Here is a 24,003-nt window from a genome sequence, read left to right as displayed (position 1 = left end):
CTCCCAACTGTGATTGTACATTTCTATTTCAAGACAGGGCCTCACTAAGGGGCCCTGAGCTCACTGACACCCAGGCAGTTGTTGACTTTTATATTTTCCTCTACTCAGCCTCTTGGTTAGCTGGGGTTTTAGTCCTTGTCCTCCAGGCCTGGCTCCAGGTTTGTTTTTTTCCTTTATGCTGATTTTAAGCAGTAATTTCATTGAGCCAGTAGTTGGACCTGTGGGTGAAGGTGATGGTCTAAGGCGCTGGATAGTAGAGTGACCTAAGCTCCAGCTTGCCACTGGCTTTGCAGAAGGTCACGTGTGAGGCCTGTCACACTAGCACAGTAGAGTTCAAGTAGTTGTGAGAAAGAGTACGGGTTCATGAAGCCTGAAACATTTGCTGTTACTGTGCCTGAACCCTGGTCTAGGGCAGTGTTCTCCAACAGATTTCTACCGTGATAGAAATGTTCAGTCCGCTGCCTCCCTCGAGCTGCATGACTTTTGTGTCCTCGGATTGTTGCAGTGAGACAGACTTTGAATCGTTCCCTGTAGGATGGCGACCACTGTTTGAGGTTGAGGCATGTTGTGACCATAGACCAGGTATATTTTCTGTTGAATTCGGTAGAATCATGAAACGTCTCTCTTAGAGTCAGGTATTACACAGGGTACAGCCAGTGAGAGTCTGCTCTGTCTCAACCACTCCGTGTTTGTTGTTCTCTGCAGTGAGGAGGAGCTCCCGTATCCTAACGCAGCCGCGGACCGGGTAAGTGTGGCCTTTGTTCATTTGTAGTTATCTTGATGAGTTGCCTTGAGGAATAGAGTCAGCTTCTCATTGTGGAGCACTGTGCTGTGTGCAGCTGGCACTGTTAGAATTTGACCATGGTTGTATCACTCTTAAGGCAGTAACTAAGATAAGCATGAAATGGGTTTAGGGGGTTTATGAAATTCTCACCTTTCTTTAAAAGTAAGGAGAAGGATGGCACTGTAAAATGTTCAACCCCAGCTTCAGGTTCTGCCTGAATGAAACAGCCTCTCTGTGGCAGGAACTTTCACCTATCCATCCATTCATCCATCCATCCATCCACCCACCCACTCGCCCGTACATCTATCCATCCGTCCGTCCATCCATGTGTGCCATCAATGTGTTTTGTTTGGTTATTTTCTCTCAGTGTTTGCTAATTCTTTGAGAAGTCCACACGGTGTGTTGTGGTTACTCCTCCCTTCTTCCCTGCCTGAGAGCTTGGCATTCTTTTTGTTTTTAAACCATCATATTTTGGCTGCCTGCACACTCTTGGATGTGAGGCCTTTACTGGGACCTCAGCTCTTAAAAAACCAGTTTCTCGGGGTTGGGGATTTAGCTCAGTGGCAGAGCGCTTGCCTAGGAAGCGCAAGGCCCTGGGTTCGGTCCCCAGCTCCGAAAAAAAGAACCAAAAAAAAAAAAAAAACAAAAAAACAAAAAAACAAAAAACAAAAAAACCAGTTTCTCCCGTCCCAGCAGCTGTCAGCTGCTAACAGCTTCCTAGGCAGCAACCGGGTGTGGCTTCTTGCCCACCTCCCTCTCCGTGCTGGGATTTTGTCTGACTTGACCTGTGCGGATCTCATGCATGCTGTCCCAACTGCTGAGAGCGCGTATGCACGGCTCCCCGCTGTGCTAGAAAATCGTTTTCTTATGCTATCCACCGTCTCTGGCTCTTAGACTCTTCCATCATCATCTCTGAGCCTCGGAGGAGAGGATGCGGAATAGATGTCCCATTTAGGGCGTAATTCCTAAGCTCTACACCTCGAACAACTGCAAGTCTCTGTTAATCACCTCCCACTGTAAAAAGAAGCTTCTCTGATGAGGCTTGACAGACAGCTACAGTAATCTACAGGTACAGCACTGAGTCACTAGGAGTAACGCATCCCCGGTGATCTTTATGTGCCCTCTGGGTAGTAGACCAGGAGCTCTGAGAGAGTAGCCGTCCTTGAGATTTTGTTCAGCTTCTTCCAAGCAGTGACTGAAACATGTCCTGTGGTCAGTTAACTATGTTAAGGCCTTAGACAAGGGACACCCTATTCAGCGAGGAGCTGCTTCTCCAATTGAGTGGGCATGAGTAGTAGGGGCTCCCTACTCCTCCCCGTGCTCTTCCCAAATGAATTGGAGAATTAAAGTAAAGGTAGTTTGTTTGCGTGTATTCTATGCAAGGGAAGGGAGCTGAACTTCAAACAATGCAGGTAAAAGTAAAAATGTAATTAAAAATATTCTAGGGAAATTTTTAAGATCAAAATTTTCTGAAAATGAAAACTGTAGCCAAACCTTAAGATGTAAACAGAATTGTTATTTCCCATATATGAAGAATACCTATATGAACGCCTCCTGCGGGTGAGTGATAGGCTGCCAAGTTCTCTGGTAGTATTCATAGTCAGGAGGCTTTGACAGGGCTTTAACAGCTGTTAACATAGCTGAGTAACAAGCCCCTCCTGTCACTTCTTTTGTCCTGACTTTACTAATTTTCTGACCCACTGATACTACCACAGGACCCCTCCCCACCCTGTCCTTCCTTTCAGCTCAGATCTTACTGTAGCCATTACAGATGCTCCCTCCCTCCCTTCCTCCATGTCACAAAAAACATACTTTAGATCTTGAATGTTGATCTTTCCCTTGGCTAATACTGATCGATTGGCCTCTAGACAGATGTCCCTATCACAGTGAGCAGGAGCTCCTTCCCCCAGACTCCAGGCCAGTCTCCTCTCAGCAGATCTGAGCTGTGAGCTCTGCCTCCAGGTGTGCCCAGAATTCGGCTTCATCTCCATTCTGCTGCCCTGTCCCCTGTGCTCTCTCTGGAGCTTCCTGTCTTCCTGCCTCAGTCTTTACCTTTCTCTTGGTCTTACCTGTTCAGTAACAATTAAAATGATCCTGCTAAAAGGAGTTAAGGACGTGACGCTTTCTGATCAGAACTTTTTTCATCTACAGCAAATGCAAGGACCAAGTAACAATGGTCCTCAGTGTTGAGGCATCTTGCTCCTTGTGTGACTTCCCTTCTTTCTGCCCTGGTTCCTGAGTGTCTCCTGAGTGTGAGCGTGGACCAGAATCCCTCTGCAAGGCCTACCCACTGGCTTCTTCTCTCGTGGGGTGTTTTGCTGACCTCATAGTCGCTGCAAGGCTCAGCCCTTTCACATTCTCCAAGTTATCCAAGTGTCACTTGTGGAATGTGGCTGACTGTCCTTGGTCTTCTAACCTAAAATTGGGAATTTCTCCTGGCTGGTGTTAATTTTCTTCCTCCCCCTCATCTTGTTTGTTTTCTTTTCTTTTTCTCTATCGCACATGGCACCGTCCATGTGTTACGTATGTTGAAGATTTGCTGCCGTTAGAGTCACAGTCCACCTCCATGATGACATTAAACATCGACTTAGAGCTGCTGGACACTCTGTTGACTTGCAGTGTCCTACATTTGCAAGGTTAGAGAGAAGAGAGTTGACCTTGTTTTTAAACAAAGCTAAGCTGATTTGGCAAAATAAAAATGTATTAATCTTGTATTTACTTCTTTCTCCTCCTTCACTATTTGTCATTTTTTGCTTGAGAAATCCTTAGAGTCTTCAAGCCAGTAAATAAATAAGTCAAGAAATATGCCAATAAAAAAGAAATATAAGACATTAGCAAAGGGTACATACTTGAAAATTAAGTTTGCTTAATTTTTTTATAGATTCAACTATATAATAAAATTCTTAACCAATGCAAGTATGCATTTAATTAATTAATTTCTTGTTTAAAGTCTTAATATAATTGGGAATCACTCTAATTTGTATATCCCTTAATAATTTGTCTAAAATGCCAAGTGTACATACCCTTAATCTCAGCACTTGAGCATTCTACTGCAACCCCCTATTTCTCTGGGGGTGCCCGGAGCACAGCCTGCAGAAAAGGCAGGGCAAAACCCAAAGCAGGGAGTCCACAGTGCTTTCTGGTCTCGCTGGGTACCCAAGCACCGTCAGCATAGCCAAGGGAAGGAACCGGGGGTTCACAGGTCCACCTTTCCCTCTGGGCATCTCCGTGCCAGGCAGAGAGGGGAAAGTGGTGCCTGGGATGGGCGGAAACTGGCTGATTTTGGGGTGAGTGTGAAGAGTATGGAGGGGCTAGAGGAGAGAGAAGGGCTTCCTTGGGAGCTCTAGGTACGACTCTTAAAGGTGGAGGCCTTCCGTGTGTGCGGCAATCCACTTGTTCATACTGGTTTATTTGGTGGTGGCTGTGAATGTATACACTTTATCTGGTGGGAACCAGGGATTAAATACCTTTTGCAAGAAGGAATACCCAGGAAGCGAAGCTTGTTGAAGTCCGGATGGGGAGAGGGGGTATCTAGACACCTTCTAGCGTGGAGAGCTGCAGGTGTTATGCTAGTGACCCAGTGCCCATGGCCCTCAGCGGGATGTCATGGCTACATGGTCCAGAGCAGGTAGAGGCAGGCAGGGAATGGCCATTCTCATTTCTGAGACTCCTAGGATTTGAACTCATGCAACCTTAGCATTCTTATGCCTGTCTGTGTCAACATCCCACGTGTCCTACCCTTGAGAGGCAGGAATAGGTAGAGCTTGAGATCAGCTTGGTCTTCATGGAGAGTTGCAGGCCACCAGGGCCATGCTGTGAAATCTCCTCATCTTAAAAACAAACAAACCTGTTAAAGTGAGGACGTATGTGTACAGTGACTGGTCAGCCTTTTTCTCTGGGTTGTCAGGCTTGGTGACCGGTGGCTCACACATAGACTTAGACTCATGCCAAGTAGTCTAAGGTTAGAGGCTAGCATTCTCTATTGTCTGCCTGCACATAGTGGCTGGACTCCACCATTGCTAGGCAGGGAGTGAAGAGTTATCTGTCCGTTTTCGCTGAGGTAGATCGAGACAGACTGTCGTCTTGCAGAGGTTTGCACTCTGCTGAACATGCAGCCAAAGCAGTGCTTTTTAGTGTTTAGGAATTCTAGTGTGCGGATGTCTGCCTTGTCAGGTAGTCTAGGAGGCCGTTCCCCATTTAAAACAGGGACAGCAAACCTCCCTCCGAAAAGGATTGATGTGATGTTTGCAAAATGATTTGGGTTCCCCCAAATAGGCACTTAAACAAAGAAGCAAGCATACTCATTATATTTATCCTGTAGAGAATAATATTAATAATGGATTATATCATTTCCCTGGGTTTATTGATGTTTTTAATAAGGAGGAAAGGTTATATAAGACTATGAATTTTCATAGATAAAGCTATGAAATGCAGTGCAATATTTTACATAATATATAAACTATGAAAACCTTCCATTTTAGATGTTTTATTTTATTTATGTGTGTGTACATACACATGCATAGATGCACATGTGTCACCATGGGCAGGCGTGTGCAGGTCAGAGGACCACTCAATAGCCGCTGGTTCTCCTCTCCCACCGTGAGTCCCGAAGGTCGGACTCCAGTTGTCAGGCTGGGTGGTTGGCCAGTGTTTTACCCTCAGCCATCTGACCAGGCCTCTGTTCTAAAAGGACACCTTCATTTTACACAGCATCAAGACTTCACGATAAGTGACCACACATTGCCAAGGCAAGGGTTCTGTACTTGTCCTCTCCTGACCTCTGGTGGTGAGATGCAGGCATGGGTGACTCCCAGCAACGTTACTCACTTGTCCTTACTGTAGGACGGGGATTGGAGGAGTAGCCCAGCTGATTTTCTTAACTAATTATTTATTTACATCCCTAATGCTGCCCCCATTCACCCCCCCCATAGTCCCTCCCCTCACCCTCTTCACTTCTGAGAGGGTGGCCCCCACCCCTGGGTACCTCCCACCCTGACCGATCAAGTCTCTGTATTAGCTCATCGTCTCCCACTGAGGCAGGACACGCCAGTCCTCTGCCTCTGTGTGTGCTGGGGGCCATGCTCCTTGGTTAGTGGCTCGGTCTCTTAGAGCTCCCATGGGTCCAGGTTAGTTGGCTCTGTGGGCTTCCTGTCGGGTTCCTATTCCTTTCAGGGCCTTCACTCCTCCTCCCCTAACTGTTGCATGTTTGGCCGTGGGTCTCTGCATCTCTTTCAGTCAGCTGCTGGGTACAGCCTCTCAGAACAGCTATGCTAGCTCCAGCCTGCAGGCATGACAGAGTGTCGCGGACAGTGTCAGGTACTGGTGCTTGCCCATGGGGTGGCTCTCAGGTTGGGGCAGCCATGTGTTGGCCGTTCCTTTAGGTTCTGCTCCATCTTTGTCCCTGCATTTCTTGTAGACAAGACAGGTTTGGGGTTGAACGTTTTATGGGTGCTTGGTGTCCTTATCCCTCCACTGGGGGTCCTGCCTGGCTGTAGGAGGTGACTTCTTCAGGTTCACGTCCCCACGTTAGGCATCTTGAGCCTATGATTGTAACCTATAGTGTACAAGTCAGAGGCTTCCATGACTGCTGGGGTGTGCTGCAGCACCTCACAGAACGTAAGTGCTGCCCTTACTACGCATAGTCCTCTCATGAGCAGCCGAGTGGAGCATGAGGTAGAGAGGGACAGACTCCTTGCCCTCCTTGAGTGTGAGACTCTCCTGAGAACTCCAGGCGATCACTGACCGGACAGCTGTCTAAACTCCGTAGCTGAGGGGCAGTAATTAATGGAGGGTTTATGACCTGGCAGTGGTCAGTGTGAGACCTGAGTTCAGTCTTCAGCCTCATCATAGATACACACACATATGCATGCGTGCAAGTGTATGCATGCACACACATACACACAGCATACATACACATACTAAACTATCATTTAGGAGACAAATGGAAAATTTAGTGTATAGACTAGGGATGTTAATGTTGAATTTGAAATTTCTTGGATATAAGAATGGTATAATGAGGAGTTGGGGATTTAGCTCAGTGGTAGATGGCTTGCCTAGGAAGCGCAAGGCCCTGGGTTCAGTCCCCAGCTCTGGAAAAAAAAAAGAAAAAAAGAATGGTATAATGATTACCATGTTTTTGCTCTTAAAGGGATACATCCTTGGAAATATTTAGATATGACGTGTTCAAGTCTGATTTTTCTAGTAGATTGCCCCTCCCCCAAAGAAAAAAGAGATAAATGAAGTCTGGCAAAAGATTAATACTCGTTAGATTTTCATGAAACACATAGACACATATTTTCATTTATGTTTAAAATATTTTAAAGCGAAAATTGAGAAAAGTAAGGTATTTATAGTGAAGGAAGCTGACAGTCCATGCTGTACAGGCACCAGCAGGCCTGCCTGTTGTCGCACTGGAAGCCATCTGCCAGTGGGCTAGAATGGCACTCTTTCTCCCACTGCGCTGTGGGGGACGAGGCGGGGTATTGTTTAATGTCTCTGGGTTGTTTCTGGGGTTGTTTAGAAGCTCCTCCCTAGAGCAGAGGTCCATTTCCATCCTCTTTCCCAGGCTACCTGGAAACCACAGGGTGCTAGTAACTTTCACATCGCTGCCTAGTTCCTGCCGTGTGTGAACTGTTTACTATATTGTGTTAAACTCTATACAACTGTTATTTTAGGTGATGAAATTAAAGGGTAAACATGTGCTGTGGTTAATAATAATAATAATAATAATAATAATAATAACAATAACAATAACAATAATAATGTGATCCGCGCACTTAGGCAGCTAGAATACGTGCTGAGTGCATCAGTGACTGTAGTAGTTCTCATTCTGTAAAATAGAGAACTGAGGTAAAGAAGAATCAAATGATTTTCCCCAAGGAAAGTGAATAAGAGGCCTCTCTGACTAGGCTGGGCCCTGAGTCCATGCTATGACGCTGACGGGGTAGATGAATTAGCTTGACATGGAGGCATGTGGGAGAGGCTCGAGAACTTGAGAAGTTACATAAGATACCACTGGCTGGACGACACATTAGTTACTCCTCTCATTGCTTTGACAAAAGCAGGCTAAGAAATGGCTTATTTTAGCAGTTCATCAAGGCAGGGAAGCCATGGCGGCAGGGCTGGGAGACAGCTGGTCACACGCATCCACAGGAAGCAGAGATGAGTCCTGGGGCTCCAATCACCTTCTCCTTTTGTATTCAGATTCAGACCCCAACCAACCTCCATTACCCTGACCCAGAACCCCCTCAAAGCTAGGCTCGGAGCATTGTCTCCTCTGTGGTTGAGTATCTGCCACAGCATAGGAGTAAACCCTGCTACACTGCTGTAGTCTGCCTTCCGTTTGTTGTAAACGAGTCCACGACTTATTGATGAAGCCAGTTTTCTGGGGCACTTAAGTTTACAGTTGTCAACTGTGGTTTCAGTCATTTCTTCAAAATACTTGCTGGAACAGGCAGTTTCAGCTACTCGGTAAGAAAGTGGGTTTAACTGAGTAACCGACTGGCATGGAGAGGCTTCCTCTGATGGGCGTTCAGGTCTGGTGTAGTTGAGATGATATGCAGAGTCAGCACTCAACTCACACAAGTTTTAATTCCTAACTAGGAGAATATCTGAGATATAATTTCTGTTTTTCTTTTTTAAAGAGAATTATTTATTAATTTTAGGTATATGAGCACACTGTCTATGTCTTCAGACACACCAGAAGAGGGCATCAGATCCCATTACAGATGGTTGTGAGCCACCATGTGGTTGCTGGTATTTGAACTCAGGACCTCTGGAAGAGCAGTCAGTGCTCTAACCATTGAGCCATCTCTCCAGCCCTGGTATAATTTCTTACATGTATAGAAGAGAGAAAAGCATGCTCAATGGTTCTGAAAATGGTGTGTATATGTCTTATTCTTTCAGGATACATACCATTTAAACTAGTCTAATCTATGACAAACATTAGTATATAAAATATATCTTGAGTAAAGAATGACTACGTCCTGAATTGATTTATTGGTAATTCATAGTAAGGAAAGTGAACGTTAGCAAGAGACCCCTGCATCCCTCCCGGCCCGCCCGGCCGCCCTGGCTGAATGTGTGGCCCTCTGTTGCTGGCCTGTGTTCTGGGTGTTTTCCTGATGGTAGAGAAGGGGATTGTGCTTCAGGGAGTCAGAGGAAGGGTGTGGAGTAACAACAACACAGCGAATGGCCACACAGTCTCTGGGTCTTCACAGCTTGCCCCTCTCTAAAGTCACATTTAGTAGAACATTAATTAGATTTCAGTGCCCCACTGAGTTTTAAAATTAAATGTATTTCTGGGCCCATCTGCATCATTTTCATCACTAATAATATAATAAGGACTGTTTAGCCTTTTGAAAAATGGGAATTAACATTCTTTTGCTCACAAGTGTTTTTTTTTTTTATTATGAAAACTCATAAAAACTTTAAAGAGTTAGAAAGTAATTACAGAGTTTTATGAATATACCTAAAGGAAAGTTCTAGGAACCATTCTCATTGGTGAGAGCCTTTTCCTAAATTCAGGGTATTCCTTCAGGAATGCATGCTTTCAGATCTAAAATTACTGGCGGTAAGAGTGCCACCTGCCAGCGTACGGCCCGCCTGTCTGAGGCTGGAGGGAGGCCATCAGTGTGGAGCCGCAGTTTTCTTCCGGGAGACACCACTGCCTGTGTTAGGAAGGAGACAGGATGGCGGCTGGAGACAGAAGAGGGTCACTACACTCCCAGGCCCCAGTACTTAGAGAACAAGTAACCCCCGTCCTGCAACCCAGAAAGAGAGGAGCAAAGCATTTTCTGTGGTAACTGGCCTCAGTGTTAGCCCTGCTGCACATCTCAGTCTCGACATGCAAGACCTGTAATTCCCCATGGTGATCTTGTTCTTCTTAAAACTCTCGGGAACTTCTGTCAGCTCCCCAGGTAGAGTGCTGCACGGTATTGAGACACAAGGATCCCACATCACCAGATAAATCCCATCATTATCTTTGAGCTCCTCATGTAGGGTCCTTGGGGACTTTTTCATGTGACCTTGCCACCAGCCTTATGTCAGCCCCTGCCAGGGCCTGTGTCTCCCTGTTAGCACAAGAGGAGTCTCAGGTGACAACTGTGACTTAGTTTTGTAATTGTTTCTCTACCATGGAGCTAGTTACATATTAATTATACAGTTACTAAATTGAATTCTTTAAAAAGAACAACTTAGTTATTAAAACATTTGCTAGAATTTACTAAAATTAAATAAAAGAGAATTGAAATTTGTAGGCTTTTTGGTTGCTTTACAAAATACTTCAAAGTTTTCTTTTAATTTTTTTTTTTGTAGTTATAGGATTTTTCTGATTGTCTTTTAGGATATTAGAAACGACAAGCAAGCCTTATCTTTTCACTCACAGGAGTGTAGGATTCCTAACTTCAGCTTTGGACTGCAGTTGATGCTTGTCCGTCTCATATTATCCAACTTACAAACAAGTTGGGCAAGGCATTTGCTCTCTAGTACAGTGTAACTTCAAAACATTTTCTTTGGTTCTGTTACAGTGTGATTTATAAGTAAAGAAACTTCAAACAATAACGTTAGATTTGAATTTCATTTTAGCAAAAGCAACTGGAAATCGAAAGGACTTCCAAGTGGCTGAAAATGCTGAAGAGATGGGAGAGATACAAGAACACCGAGAAGGTAACGCACAGCGGTGTCCTTTCCATGGACGCATAGCGGGGTCCTCTCTGTGGGTGCATGGCCATGGCGGGCTCCTCTCCAAGGGACGGGCTTCATCCTTCAGTATTCCAAGGTTTACCGCTGTACTCACTGGTGAGGTTCTGGTTTAATGAAGCATAACATTTGATCTTGGAGATCTTCATGTTGGAAATAGTAGAGTGGCTCCTGCAGGCTGTGTGGTGCAGAGGTAGAGAGAGCGCCACTGGCCTCAGCTGCTCCTAGGTCCCGGCTTCCTGTGCCTCCGCTCTGACTCTCCTCTGCAGTCAATCATTGCCGTAGTTCTAGGCCTCACGTCCACATCCTGTTGCTCAGAAGGAGAAGGAGCTGGCCTCTGAACACTTTCCTGGAAGCAGGAAACACTCCTTCTGTTCTGCACTGAGTCCATGCTAAGTTTTAAACCAAGCAAAGGGAAGAAAGGGGGGAACCACACAAAAATTAAAACTCCGGTCCCTTAAGAGCAGTTGCTCTCTGGCCTTGGCCGCAGCATGGCTCAGCAAGTAATGTCTGATGACCCGCAGCATGGCTCAGCAAGCAATGCCTGATGACCCGCCTTGTATCCTCAGAACCCACATAAATAAAGCTGTCTTCACAGGGCCATGGGACTGCCGCACATGCCTCTCAAGTTTCCTGTTTGGTTGAAATGCCAGATGTTGTCAGTAGCAACAACCACAGTGTATTTATTGTAAGGAAATGTCTGCCAATACGGCTCCAAACCTAAACGGCCACAGAACCACAGTCAGGTAGTTCTTTCAAGTACAATGGCGTTCTGTGAGATCAAGGAGTTGGTGCAAATTATCATTCAAAGACCTAGAGAAGTACCTTTTTCTGAGGTAACCATTGCATTTGAGTGGTACAAGAGTGTCACTGCAACCTGTGCCCAAGAGCTTAGAGTTTATTCAGTTAATGTTTTCTGTACTGCATCAGGAACATTTGCTAAAAACTGTAAAGTACAGGCACGGTAGTAGCCCAGGGAGCCCTGTTGCCTTGGTCCGTGCCCAGTGCTCAGAGCTTCACTGCCATCTCTCTCTGCCATCAGTGCAAAGCCACAGTGAAAATGGAACGTGGCATTGTGTTCATCCTTGGAAATGGTTTGGCCCTGAGCTTGCCAACCACTGACATCTCACCTTCATGCGAGTAAACTTTCCAGACGTAGTAAAGGTGTCTGCACATACCTGCCTTAGTCAGGGTTTCTATTCCTGCACAAACATCAAGACCAAGAAGCGAGTTGGGGAGGAAAGAGTTTATTCAGCTCACACTTCCACATTGCTGTCCATCACCAAAGGAAGTCAGGACTGGAACTCAAGCAGGTCAGGAAGCAGGAGCTGTTGCAGAGGCCATGGAGGGATGTTTCTTACTGGCTTGCTCAGCTTGCTCTCTTATAGAACCCAAGACCACCAGCCCAGGGACAGCACCACCCACCATGGGCTGGGTCCTCCCCACTTGATCACTAATTGAGAAAATGCCTTACAGCTGGGTCTCATGGAGGCATTTCCTCAAGGGAGGCTCCTTTCTCTGTGATAACTGCACCTTGTGTCACGTTGACACACAGAACCAGCCAGTACATAGCATAGCTCCTCCGTGTGCACACAGGTGATTTTAATGGGGGGGCTGTAGGGGGCTGTGTGCTAACTAGGGAGAGTAGCACTAGCTTGGCCTATAGACAGCACCTAATAAATGCTAGCTAGACATGCAACGTCTTTAAAAAGGAAAAAAAAATCCCATCACAAAACATAGCCAACTTTAGAGGGCTTTTCCCTATTTCTTTACTCTTTGAATTTTAAAGATTACATTTATTTAGTGTGTGTATGTATATGCCATATACATATTACAGTGTGCATTTGGAGGTCAGAGGACCACTTTGAAGAGTCGGTTTTCTTCTACCATATATGGGCGCTAGGTTTTGAAGTTAGGTTGTCAGGCTTGGCCACACCACTTTTACCTGCTGTGCATTGCACTGGCCTGTATTTCTTTATACTGTTCCATGAAATTACTCCCTCCCATATACACACTTGTATAAATACTAATTATTGTATGTCCACATAACAAGAATTCTGCAGAACATCAGTTCCTTGGGTTTTAATTGTTCTGACATAGAGGCAGCCTAGAGGGTGAGATAAAGCTGGTGGAATGTTTTTAAACCCCAGACTATCCCTTAATAACTGTAACATAGGACAATAGTTGTGGCCATCTTTAGGGTTCCTGGAGGATTAAATGAGTTCAATAATGAGGATTAAGTAAGTAGAGTGCCCAGGAGAGGCTGTTCCTGGTGTTGGGAGATCAGAGCCATGCGAAGTCTAGTCAGGGTTCCTTGTTATAGAACTCTTCAGCTTTCAATGAGGACAGTGTCCTGCCTTAGAGGACACTTACTGTGGAGAGCTCATGGTTATGGGGTGTCTCACAGAGATATATCACTGTGCCTTCTTTGTGAGCATCCCAAATGTTCTTATTTTAAAGTCAAACTCTTACATTTTATTTTACAGCAGAGTAAGTTCATTTTGTGTTGTGGAGTCTTTGTATCAGCATTGGTTTTAGACCTTGAGATATCTTTAAAAGAAGTCACTTCTTTTAAAGGTGGGGAGTTAGGTGCAGCACCTGTGCTCTTGTTCAGTAGCACCCCACCCTCAGACCTGCTCGCAGTGACAGTCCTCCTTTGTGGGCAGATCACTCAAGCACTGATGGCAGGATACGTCTCTGAACATCGCACCTACACTTTAGTCTCGCATTCTGTCTAACAAGGTATCTGTAGAATTATATGGCTTTATGCTATTCTCCAGTACACACGCATCTGCCAAAGTCAGTCAGTCTCTGATGATGAGCACTTCTTTCTGCTAGGCTATTACTCTGACAGCAACCCTAGCTAATGCAGTTCCCATTAAGAAGGATTTTAGCAGAACTATTTCTTTGATGTATAATTTTAAAGCACTCTCCTATAACCATGGTGGTGGAATCATTTGATAATATGTATGGTCCAATTTGGTGTGGAAAAGAATGCACCTTCCAAAAGAATTATCACCTTCACTTCATACATTAAGTTGCACTGATGTAAAAAGGTAGTAACATTTTATTTTTGTTTCTTCCAAAGAGAAGGAGGAATGTTTTCTTTTTGGAGTTCCTGCTTTCATGGTAATAACGTAGAAAGATCCAAAAAATGTCTTAATATAAACATGGCTCTAGTGGAGCGCATTTGGAGTTTCAGAGCTGAAGTGTCCGTGACAGTTTCCATGAGGGTTGTGTTGCCTGTGTTCTCACAGTGGGCCTGCCGCCATGGCGGGGAGTTTTGTGTGTTTCCTTCCTCGTAGGTGGGAGATGTTTGTGAGATGTATGCTTACATCACAGACATCATGGTGTGGTCATAGAGAATTGCTAATAATGTGGCACGAATTGAGAGAGCCACAGGTGGAAACCGCATTACAGTTTGGTCAGTAAGCTGTGCTTTGACGTAATGCCTAATGTGTTATAACATTTCAAGAGCTTCCATGATGACTGACAAGACGTGTGTAGCCATAGCAAGTGCCTACGAGTGGCCAAACATGGCCACCCCATAGCATCTGAGGGGGCGGGTTCATCAGTCCACAGTCGCACTGTCCTGCACATTAGGTGCTATAGTGTCTGTAAGTACCAGTGCCCAGCATCTGTCACCTCCAGGACAAGCATCCTGTAGACAGTGTTGAAAAGAAGGAAGCTTGAGGCATTTGTACAAAGCAGTTTTTCCTGGATAATTTTGACCTGTGGCTAAGTCTAGAGATAAAGAACCATGAGTTTGTAGAGCTTAGTGTGTATTTGAAAACTAAAGAGCGTAATTAAAATACTCATTGTAGAGCATCGTTATTTTTTGTTCACCTTCGGTTGGATGTCAGAGATGCATCCTTTTATACTCTTCCTAAGTTCAGTTGTATTGTTGGTTTAGTGCTATCTACTCTTGAATTTTAAAAACCGTTTCTGTCATTTTTCCATTTATTTTAATAGTTATGACAAAACAGTATGCTGTGGTCCTGAAAGGATGACCTTTGTTCTTTAGAAATATAAAATCACCTGGGCGGGGAGTGGGGAGGGGGTGGTGTGGTGGCACACACCTTTAATCCCAGAACTCAGCATTTGGGAGGCAGAGGCAGGTGGATTTCTGGATTCAAGGCCAGCCTGATCTACAGAGACAGTTCCAGAACAGACAGGGCTACACCGAGAAACCCTCTCTTGAAACTCTCCAACTCACACTCCCCTCTCCTCCCCTCCCCTCCCCTCCCCTCCCCTCCCCTCCCCTCCCCTCCCCTCCCCTTCTCTCTCCCTCTCCCTCTCCCCCTCCCCTCTTCCCTCTCCCCCTCCCCTCTCCCTCTCCTCCTCCCCTCCCCTCCCCCCTCCCCTCCCCTCCCCTCCCCCCTCCCCCCCCCTCTCTGTGTGTGTGTGTGTCCTGTGGAGAGGGCAGCGGTTGACATCAGGATTGCCTGTCCTTAGTCTCCTGTACCTGTGTGTCATGGGTGCTGTGTGTGCGAGTGAGTGTACATGCGCATGCTGGGAAACGAGATGAGGACCCTGCTGCTTGGCTCTGCCACTCTCACGGAGTCTGGGACTGCCACATCAGCTAGGCTGGCTGAGTGCGAGCCTCCAGTCAGCCTGTTCCGTGGGTGCTAGAGATTTGAACTTTGGCCCCTGTGTTTGCACATCCAGTGCTCTCACCCACAGAGCCACCTTCCCATTGTCAGGGCAGCCAGCCTCAATCAAGAGTTTTCATTTTTTATTGTGTCCTTTGTCTTGATCATTGTAGAAATCTAACCCAGAGCCTTATGCATGCCAGGCAGGCATTCCGTCACTGAGCCCCAGCCAGCCCCCCACCCCCACCCCCCACCCCCCACCCCACCGTCACAGGCTCTCTCCACAGCCTGCAGCTCATCCACTCGGCTAGAGCGGTTAGCCAGCGACCCCAGGGACTCTCCTGCCTGCCTTCCTGGCACTGTGATTGTAGACACACATTACTGCACTGGGCCTTTACGTACAATCTTCCTCTTTAAATGGTTGGTAAGATTTTAGGCTTATCACTGGCAAGTTATTTATCTTCGTTATGACTTATTTCCATGTGTGTGCAGTTGAGTTGTTGGGATAGTTAGATGGCATACACATACAGCAGCTAGTTTAAACTGGTTTCCTGCCAATGCTTATGTGCAGAAATGGAGAGCCAGGGTGAGTTGGTACCGTGGGTAGGACACTGACAGCATGTCAGTGCTTCTTTTGAACATCAGCTCTGGGTGGCCTGATGACCATTGGGTTTTTATTTCTTTCTGGAGTTTTCTTGCTTTTTTCTCTTAATTTAACAGTGTCAACTTGACCCCCCTCTAAGTATATGTTATAATATACATTGAGCATTCTTCATGTGAAATATTAAAATTGGAAATGCTATAGCATCCAAAACTTTACTCACAGGATACTACAAGTAGATAGTTCCACACTCGGTCTTATTGTGACAGATCAGTCAAACCACTGATGCTATTACCACAAGGGGCTGGGTGTGGTGGGACAAGCTTACCATCAGTTCTGGGGAGGTACAAATAGTTGGATCTCTGCGGCATACTGGTCAGTCAGCCTAGCCCAGTAGAGGCCTTGCTTCCAAAGATGAACGTAAACAGTACCTGAAGAATTATGAATAACACCTATGGTATCATTTGGTCTTGGCTTACGTGTGTGTAAGATGGGTACCCACCCCCTCCCAAGCACATGCACACTCACACACACACAGAGGCACACACACATGCACTCACACACACATACACATAGACATACACACACATACACTCACACACTCACACGCACAGAGACATACACACACATACACACATACATGCACACTCTCACACACATTCACACATGCACACTCTCTCACACACACACTCACACACACACACACACACACTCACACACACAACCTTCCAGCTTATTTGTATAAGTTGTGTATGAAATAAAAGAATGAAATGCTTAGGCTTGGGTTTCATTTCCTAGATATGTCACTAGGTATATCTAAGTGTTGTGTAGTCTAAAGAGATAAGTAAAATCCAAACTCTCTTTATGGCTCCTGCCGTAATTTATCAATCATTTCTTAGTTTGTATGTACATTGTTAAGTTTCACAGTGTTGTTATGCATCACATTGTAATGACTGTAATGACCCTAATACTTATTTTGAATGTACTTTAAATACATAATTATATGAGAGGGAAGTCTGTTAGGTAATTGCATGCATATTTCAAGGACCTCAGATGATCATGATTACTTAGGTGCCTATTTCTTTGAAAAGCAACATTTTGTCTGGGAATGGAGCTCAGCGTAGAGAGCACCTGTCTACCATGTGCATGAACGTGGACTTGACTCCCCACACAGTTATGGAGGGAGCAGGAGGAGTCCTTGTCTCTTTTCTTGATGGAGGTTTGCCCACTGTTTTGTCTGGCCAGATGGGGTTAGTGCCAATTACACAAAGGGATGAAGGGTTAGACCTAGCTGAGGTCTGAGATGAAGCTCCAGGGAGGTGGTGTTAGGAAAGAGGTTGGACGTTCTTTCTGCACTCCACAAAGATAATCTCAGCAGCGACCACTCTGCTGTTTGGCTCACCCTCTGCCTGTATGGGGGAAGGTAGTGTGTAACAAATAAATGTATAAATAAGATGTTTACAGTTTACCAAATAGTATTGGCTCTGCTCTAAGGGACTCTGTTGTAATAGTCAAGCATACTAATTTACCAAGGGTCCCTGACATTTCTTTTGTTTTTTTTTTTCCTGTTTTCTTTTGGTAGTTCTTTATTTTTTCCTTCTGTGATTATGTTTCCCCTTTAGGATCTAAGAACACAGAAGTGACAGAATATAATTGAATTAACTAATTAAATTTTATTTAAAAAGTGATCATGAATACCCGAAAAAAGCCCTGACAGATACCGAGTGGATCCGTGGCGGGACTGGCTAAGCTTTTGTCTCTTTGTAACCTTGTCCAGTTTCCTTTGCTTTAACAGTTCCATCGACGAATTTACAAAGGAATTCCACTCCAGCTCCGAGGTGAAGTCTGGGCCCTTCTTCTTGAGATCCCTAAAATGAAAGAAGAAACAAGAGACCTCTATAGTGTGAGTAGCTAAACCGACTATGCCTTTGAACTAAAATGTAAAATAATTCCAGTTTTTAAGGTGACATGATATTCTCCTATCGCTTGAACTTGTATTGAGATCACGTGCCACTGAGATTTCGATGCTTCCTGGTTTATTTTGTTACTGCCAGTGTACTCAGATTTGAAATAAAGTATTGCCTGTATCAGCTGGTATTGTTAGACACAGATAGCGATCCCTTAGTGCTGAGGCACATATGAGGGAACTTCTTCCCTACACTGGTATTATAAGGAGTTTATGGGGTCACAGAAGCAGAGCCCCACTCCCTGCACCTGCCTGCACGTGGTTATTCAGTCAGAATAAGAAAAAAAGTCTGTTCCCAGGACAGTCTAGTATTTCCGTTTTATTACTATGAATTAAAAGTTAGACCTTTTGCCGAGTGATAGTTTCGTTAAATTGCATAATGATTAAATATACCTCCTTATCACTTTAGCCATAAACTTTCTAAACCTGTTTATATTAACCTTCAAAAAGAATAAGAACTTTACATTTAAAATTCTTAGAGCCATAGGTTTAAAGTATGTTTCTTAGAAATGGATAGAAATGGTAGAAATGAATAGAAAATAAATGGGATGAATTACAACACAACAAATGGAGGAGAAGAAAAACCAGTTTAAACCCAGCCAATGTAAGAGCACTTTAGTGAGTTCACCATGGGTGAGCTCAGATGAAAGCTTGCCAAATGAAAGACAACAGGCAGTAGTTAGACAATACTCGGTTTATGAGAATACGGGACTTCACACAGAGAATGAGTTTGTGTTTCAGAGCATTAGAGTTTGGAATTATCTTAGAGTACTAGTGAGATATTTCTTATGAGTGTGGAGGTTGTAGAAGCCATGTTCAAAGGGAAGTATGGCTGAGAGAACACATGCACATGCAGTCTAACTCCAGAACAGAGTACCCAGTATGCAGTAGGTACTCAGGAAGTATCTAGTTAATGAAGGAGCGTAGAGAATCCCACAAGTACAGAGTGCTTGTACGCCGTACTCCCCGTCAGGGCTGCTGGAGCCAGGAGGTGTAATGTGGGTGACTAAAGGCCTCAGAAGCCTGTTCTGTGTGGCTGCAGGACATGGCTGCCCCTCAAGAGAAGGAAGACTCTTCCTGGCCTTCTGCCAGTTTCTGGTGGCTACCCACAGTCGCTAGTGATCCTCGTCTTGTAGCTCTGGGGCTTCTCTGCTTCCTTTGCCACATGTCACGTGTGTCTGTGTCTTTATCTTGCCTTATAAAGATGCTAGTCTTTGGATTTGAGTCTTACTGCAGTGAGCCACCTGCCCTTAATGGTGTCTTCAGAGTCTGTTTCCAGAAAAGGCCACACGCACTGGCTCTGAGTAGACATAAACTTGGGGACACTCTTCAACCTGATACACTTTATTTTGGGTGCTTTCCCTATATAAAGTCATCCATCGTATGAGCAGTTAGTGTAAGATAGTAATTTAGTAAACCCAATAACAACAAAACAAAGGAGCGTAAGAGGTTCCAGGCTTGTTACTCCGGTCACTGCCTTCAAACATCCCAGATACTGTTTAGTTCCCGTCATGACATCATTTGATCATCTCTTCTTTTCCTGACCACCCTTTCCTTGTCACCTTTACAACAGTGGCTCATGTTTCTGCCTACACATCTCTGTGACCTGGTTCTTCGTTGTTTAGTCTACCAAGGTGTTGTCATGGAGCCTGGCATGTTGTGTGTATATTGTCCTTTAATGTCACCTGAGGCTTGCCTGTCCCTTCTTAGAGCAGACCTCTGTTTGGTGTTAAGCAGCACATAGAGATGCAATGTCCAGAAAGGTTGCTGTCTGGGAGGAGATGAGGCTGTGTAGAGATGTTTACTGCTAGGTAGGGCCTGACATTTAGACCACAAAACAAAGGCCTTGACTGAGTGGAAAGGAGGAATAACAAAAAGAAATAGCTTTTGATGTTCGGGAAAGTAGACTAGGTAGTGTGGGGACCGGAGAGAAGGAGGATTGGGCTTCAAGGCACTTTGGAACACCTTCTGTGATTCCCTCCCTTCAACTGGGATTGGAGCACCATTGTACTGTGTTTTAAAAACATCTTCCCAATACTTTCATGGGCGCTGTCCGAATGCTCTGCCGGAATTATCTTTCTTAAGTCTTGCCATTAAGGTACCACCCAGCTTTACCCCTGCTTTCCGTACAATCCTCCTTCCACGTAACAGACAAGGAGCCTGAGCTAGTAAGGTCACGGTATGTGTTCACCCAGGGTGAGCCTAGAACAGGATTTAAAATCTAGTTAGCTTTGACTCTGAGGCAGAGGTGCCCTTTTTTCATTTAATTATACCCCGTTTGTATCTGTCTGTCTTGTATTTAGCAGCATACCTTAAAATGCAGAAGGTCTGTCCACCATGGTCCTAAGGCCTCTCTGAGCCTGGCTCGGGGTTCTGGGAGGAGCCCCATGGAGAGATCTGTGCCCTCTGCTCTGCGGCCGCCTTGGCTCATAGCTCCTCAGGTCTCTTTCTCTTAGTGAGAGCATTCATTAGTGAATCACCGTGACTAGAGATGTGTAATATAGATCCAACCGGCTCTGGTGCTGAGTGCTCACTTCCTTTCCGTGCGTGTGCACGTGTGTGGCGAGCTTAGGTCTGTGTTTGTTTCTCTGCATCTTGTGCATTAGCTTGTAAACATTTGAAAACATGGATGATATTTCTGCCCTCTTCTTACCTGGGCTTTGCTTCTATTGTAAGGTCTGTGTTATGATTTTCATGTCTGAGAAGAGCCAGTTTTGTAGATATGTTAGGTCTTCTTTTCTCCAGCTAAATATTATTTTAAGACATTTTTTTGCCAGCTTTTACCAGGGGGCCTTTAAAATAAGCAAGCCCTCTGTACTTGACCATTTCCTTAACAATAAAAAAAACAAATATATACCGATTGCTGTTTGAATAGTTTCAAACCCTTAAACACACTGTGGTGACTCATGGTATCTTTGGGGTATTTTATAACGCTGAGGATAAAACTTGAGTCCTCTCATTCACACACACACACACACACACACATAGAAATATTATCCCACTGGGCCATACCCCCCCAAACCATTCTCGTATTTCAAAAGGCTGCAGAAGGTAGCACCTCAAAAAACACAACACTTAACATGTATACACATACGTAACAGTCCCATGTTACTCTAGACATTGTCCACATGGCCTTTTTCTTCCTAACTTAGAGATCAAAGTTATGTTTTTTTTTTTTAATTAATTAGTTAGTCGGAATTGTCTTTAGTTACAATTTGTATTACCAGTATATGGTAAATAAATCTATATGGGCATGTTTCTGGATGGCTATTTAAACATACCTAAGTACAAGTCGTAAATGTTAATTTTTTTTTTTTGTTAAAGATAGGCAATGAAAACAGTCATACTTTAGTCACCAAACTGACAGGAGAGGTTTTGAAAGGAAAACATATAATAAACATATAATGAACAAGAAAACGGAAGAAATAGCCCTGCTTCCTTCTGGAGTGCGGAGTGCAGACAGGCATGTAGTGAACGTGCAGACCTGAGGGCGCCGAGCCCTGTGCTGGCGGCAGGAGACTGGAGAAGCACGGGCCGTATTTAAGTCTCCTCAGGACTTGGTAGCTGCCACCCTCAGGTACCTCAGCAAGGAAAGGTAAAGCTGGACCCTGGCGTGGTTAGGAGTCTGTGGGAGAAGTAGGCAGAGCCCCCAAGTCTCCTCCCGCCCAGGCCCAGGGCTGCTGGTCTCTGTCTGGGAGAAGGGGAGCAGCTATCTTAGTGTGCAGGGCAGCATAAGACCCCAAGTTTCTGACAGTTAGTTTTCACCCAAGAATGCTGTCCGTCAAAAACAGCAAGAGCTGGGAGGACATCCTCTGGGAATGTGACAGGACAGAAAGACAGACACTAGAGTTGCAGTGGCCACGCTTCAGCTGCCCTGCCACATCCCCACCCTACAGCAACGTCACTGTTGGGAAGTCCCATCTGGGCACACAGTTTTGTTTAATGTCTTACTTTCAAGTAAAAGCTGATCACAAAGCATTAGTAGTCATTTGAGGAAAGGGACTTAAACTGGAGACGAATAAAAACAAGTAGAAAAATACACTTTTAAGAAACAGATTATAGAGTAAGAAGGAAACCTAAAAGATTGTTAATATCTTCAGAGAATGAAATCTGTATTGCATCCATAACACAAGCATAGGAAGTCTAAAAAGGAGCGTTCTATAACAGCTAAGAACTTAAGAATATAAACAGTATAATAGGGATAAAAAACTTAATTGAAATAACAATTGAAGAGATTTTTCAGAAGATAAAAGTTAAAGGCATGGATATGAGCACTAATAGAGGAAATCAGGAAAGTGAGCTGAGTGCTTTGAGTTCCCTCATTATAACAACCAAGCTCCCGAAATCAGGGCAGGGGTGGGGACGGACTTGATAAAGGAAGGAGCAATCACTAAAGATGCTTTTTCAGAGACGAGAAATGAGTTATAAAGTTGAAAGTGCCCGAGTCTAGATGAAAATAAATGCAAATCAAGTAAAGAGACGGGCAACTTCCAGACATGGAGCTAGCTCCCACCACCTGCCAGACATGGAGCCTGCTCCCACCAACTGTCAGACATGGAGCCTGCTCCCACCAACTGTCAGACATGGAGCCTGCTCCCACCAACTGCCAGACATGGAGCCTGCTCCCACCGTCAGACATGGAGCCTGCTCCCACCAGCTGTCAGACATGGAGCCTGCTCCCACCACCTGCCAGACATGGAGCCTGCTCCCACCAGCTGTCAGACATGGAGCCTGCTCCCACCACCTGCCAGACATGGAGCCTGCTCCCACCAGCTGTCAGACATGGAGCCTGCTCCCACCAACTTGCAGAGAGGAAGAGACCTCACGTAGAGAGTGAGAATTCCAGAGGTAGCACAGGAGACCAGAGAACAGTGAGTCAGTGCTTTGTGAACAAAAACGCTCAGTCTAGAATTCTCAGGCAGCTTCCCAGTCATGTAAAGTGTAAGTCACCAGGTATTCAAGGAGTCCAAACCTTTACCTTCTGTAATGTGTGCCCATTTACTGTAACTGTTGGAGAATGCAGTCCTCCAGGACAAGATCAGATACCAAGAAAAGGGAGATGTCAGACCCAGGCATTGGGGACCCAGGCTCAGGGCAGAGCAAAGGGAACCTCAGCACATGGAGAAGACCAGAGGGAGTCACCCCAGGACCAGCCACTCTGGCTGAAGCACCATGCGGGTTGCTTTAGGAGAAAGTTTAAGAAGCTGGCCGCTAGGCCGGGCTTGATGGTGCATGTCTTTTATCCTAACCTTTGGGAGACAGAGGCAGGCAAATCTCTGTGAGTTCAAGCCCAGCCTTGTCTTATGTAATGAGTTCCAGGACTGCCAAGGCTACATAGTGAGACCCTGTCTCCATAAAAACCAAGACATGAAGAAAAGAAATTGGTCAGTGTTCGCTAGGCCGTCCTGAGAATTCCACTGTGTACTTCAGACTTGCTGTTGGGTTCCCTATAAGGATGTAGAAAGTGAAGCAAATCACGCAGTCACTAATTCCAAGGAAAGAAAATGCTCAGCCAGAGAGAAAAGGATTTCCTCATAGAGTGAGTGGCTCAGCTATCGTAGTCCTGCAAACTCTGGAAGTTCCTGCCCCAATTCTCACTGCTGATCCCATGAAGAGAAAGGGAGGGAAGGAGGGCTTTGAGAGGAAGGAAAGAGGTTTTTGTATGTCTGTTTATATTTCTTAGATCTTTCTTAGCCCTACCCCCTGCCATATGTAAATGAAAAAAGGTTTTAATGAGGATTATTTTATTATTCATTATAGACTTCTAGCAATTAGTTTTCATAAAAATATGTTTTCTTCCTCTCTTTTTCTTCAGAAATTAAAGCACAGAGCACGGGGTTGTTCGCCTGATATCAGACAAATAGACCTTGACGTGAACCGCACATTCAGGGACCATATCATGTTTAGAGACAGATATGGTGTCAAGTAAGTGAAGTTTAAGTGTTACAGAGTGTGACTGGCATGTGTAAATAGTCTTTATTAGAGTCTTTAAGGTAAACCGTGCTTATAGAATGTCTTGTTTGGATTATAATCTTTATTTAGGTCCTAAAGGTTTTTACAGATTATTTTTGAGTTCATGTTGACTGAAACTGGAGTCTAATTTAACTTAACGTTTTAAAACACTGACACAGTACATGGCTGTAAAATTGTAGGGGGGCATTTTATGATCTTAAAATTCTTAAAAATATTTAGTGGACACTAGGAAGGCTGAGGCAGGAGAATTGAAAGTTTGAGGACATTTATAAAGTAAGAACTTATATGTAAAACTGTTAGTGACAAGGTTATATCCCTAACTGTGACCTCATGAATAAGTGGAAATTGAAAGTAAGAAAGTGACTTAAATGAGAAGTTAGTGTATGGA

The 24,003-nt window shown here is 44.8% G+C and overlaps 1 protein-coding gene across 7 annotated transcripts in view; it reads left to right on the top strand.

Annotated features, from left to right (window-relative positions):
• Usp6nl (USP6 N-terminal like) overlaps positions 1 to 24,003 on the top strand; it is a 130,351-nt gene that overhangs the window by 81,146 nt on the left and 25,202 nt on the right. For 4 of the 7 annotated variants that reach the window (XM_087590240.1, XM_087590241.1, XM_087590238.1 and 1 more), the window contains 4 exon segments: positions 706 to 745; positions 10,370 to 10,450; positions 17,472 to 17,579; positions 23,458 to 23,567. In XM_087590240.1, the coding sequence (XP_087446366.1) occupies positions 706 to 745; positions 10,370 to 10,450; positions 17,472 to 17,579; positions 23,458 to 23,567 (339 nt within the window). 7 annotated transcript variants of the gene reach the window in all.

Source organism: Rattus norvegicus, chromosome 17, assembly GCF_021556685.1.
Source record: "Rattus norvegicus strain SHRSP/BbbUtx chromosome 17, alternate assembly SHRSP_T2T, whole genome shotgun sequence".
Classification (NCBI taxonomy): Eukaryota; Metazoa; Chordata; class Mammalia; order Rodentia; family Muridae; genus Rattus; species Rattus norvegicus.
The sequence above is the reverse complement of the archived record's forward strand: the minus strand, read 5'-3'. Positions and strand labels throughout refer to the sequence as shown.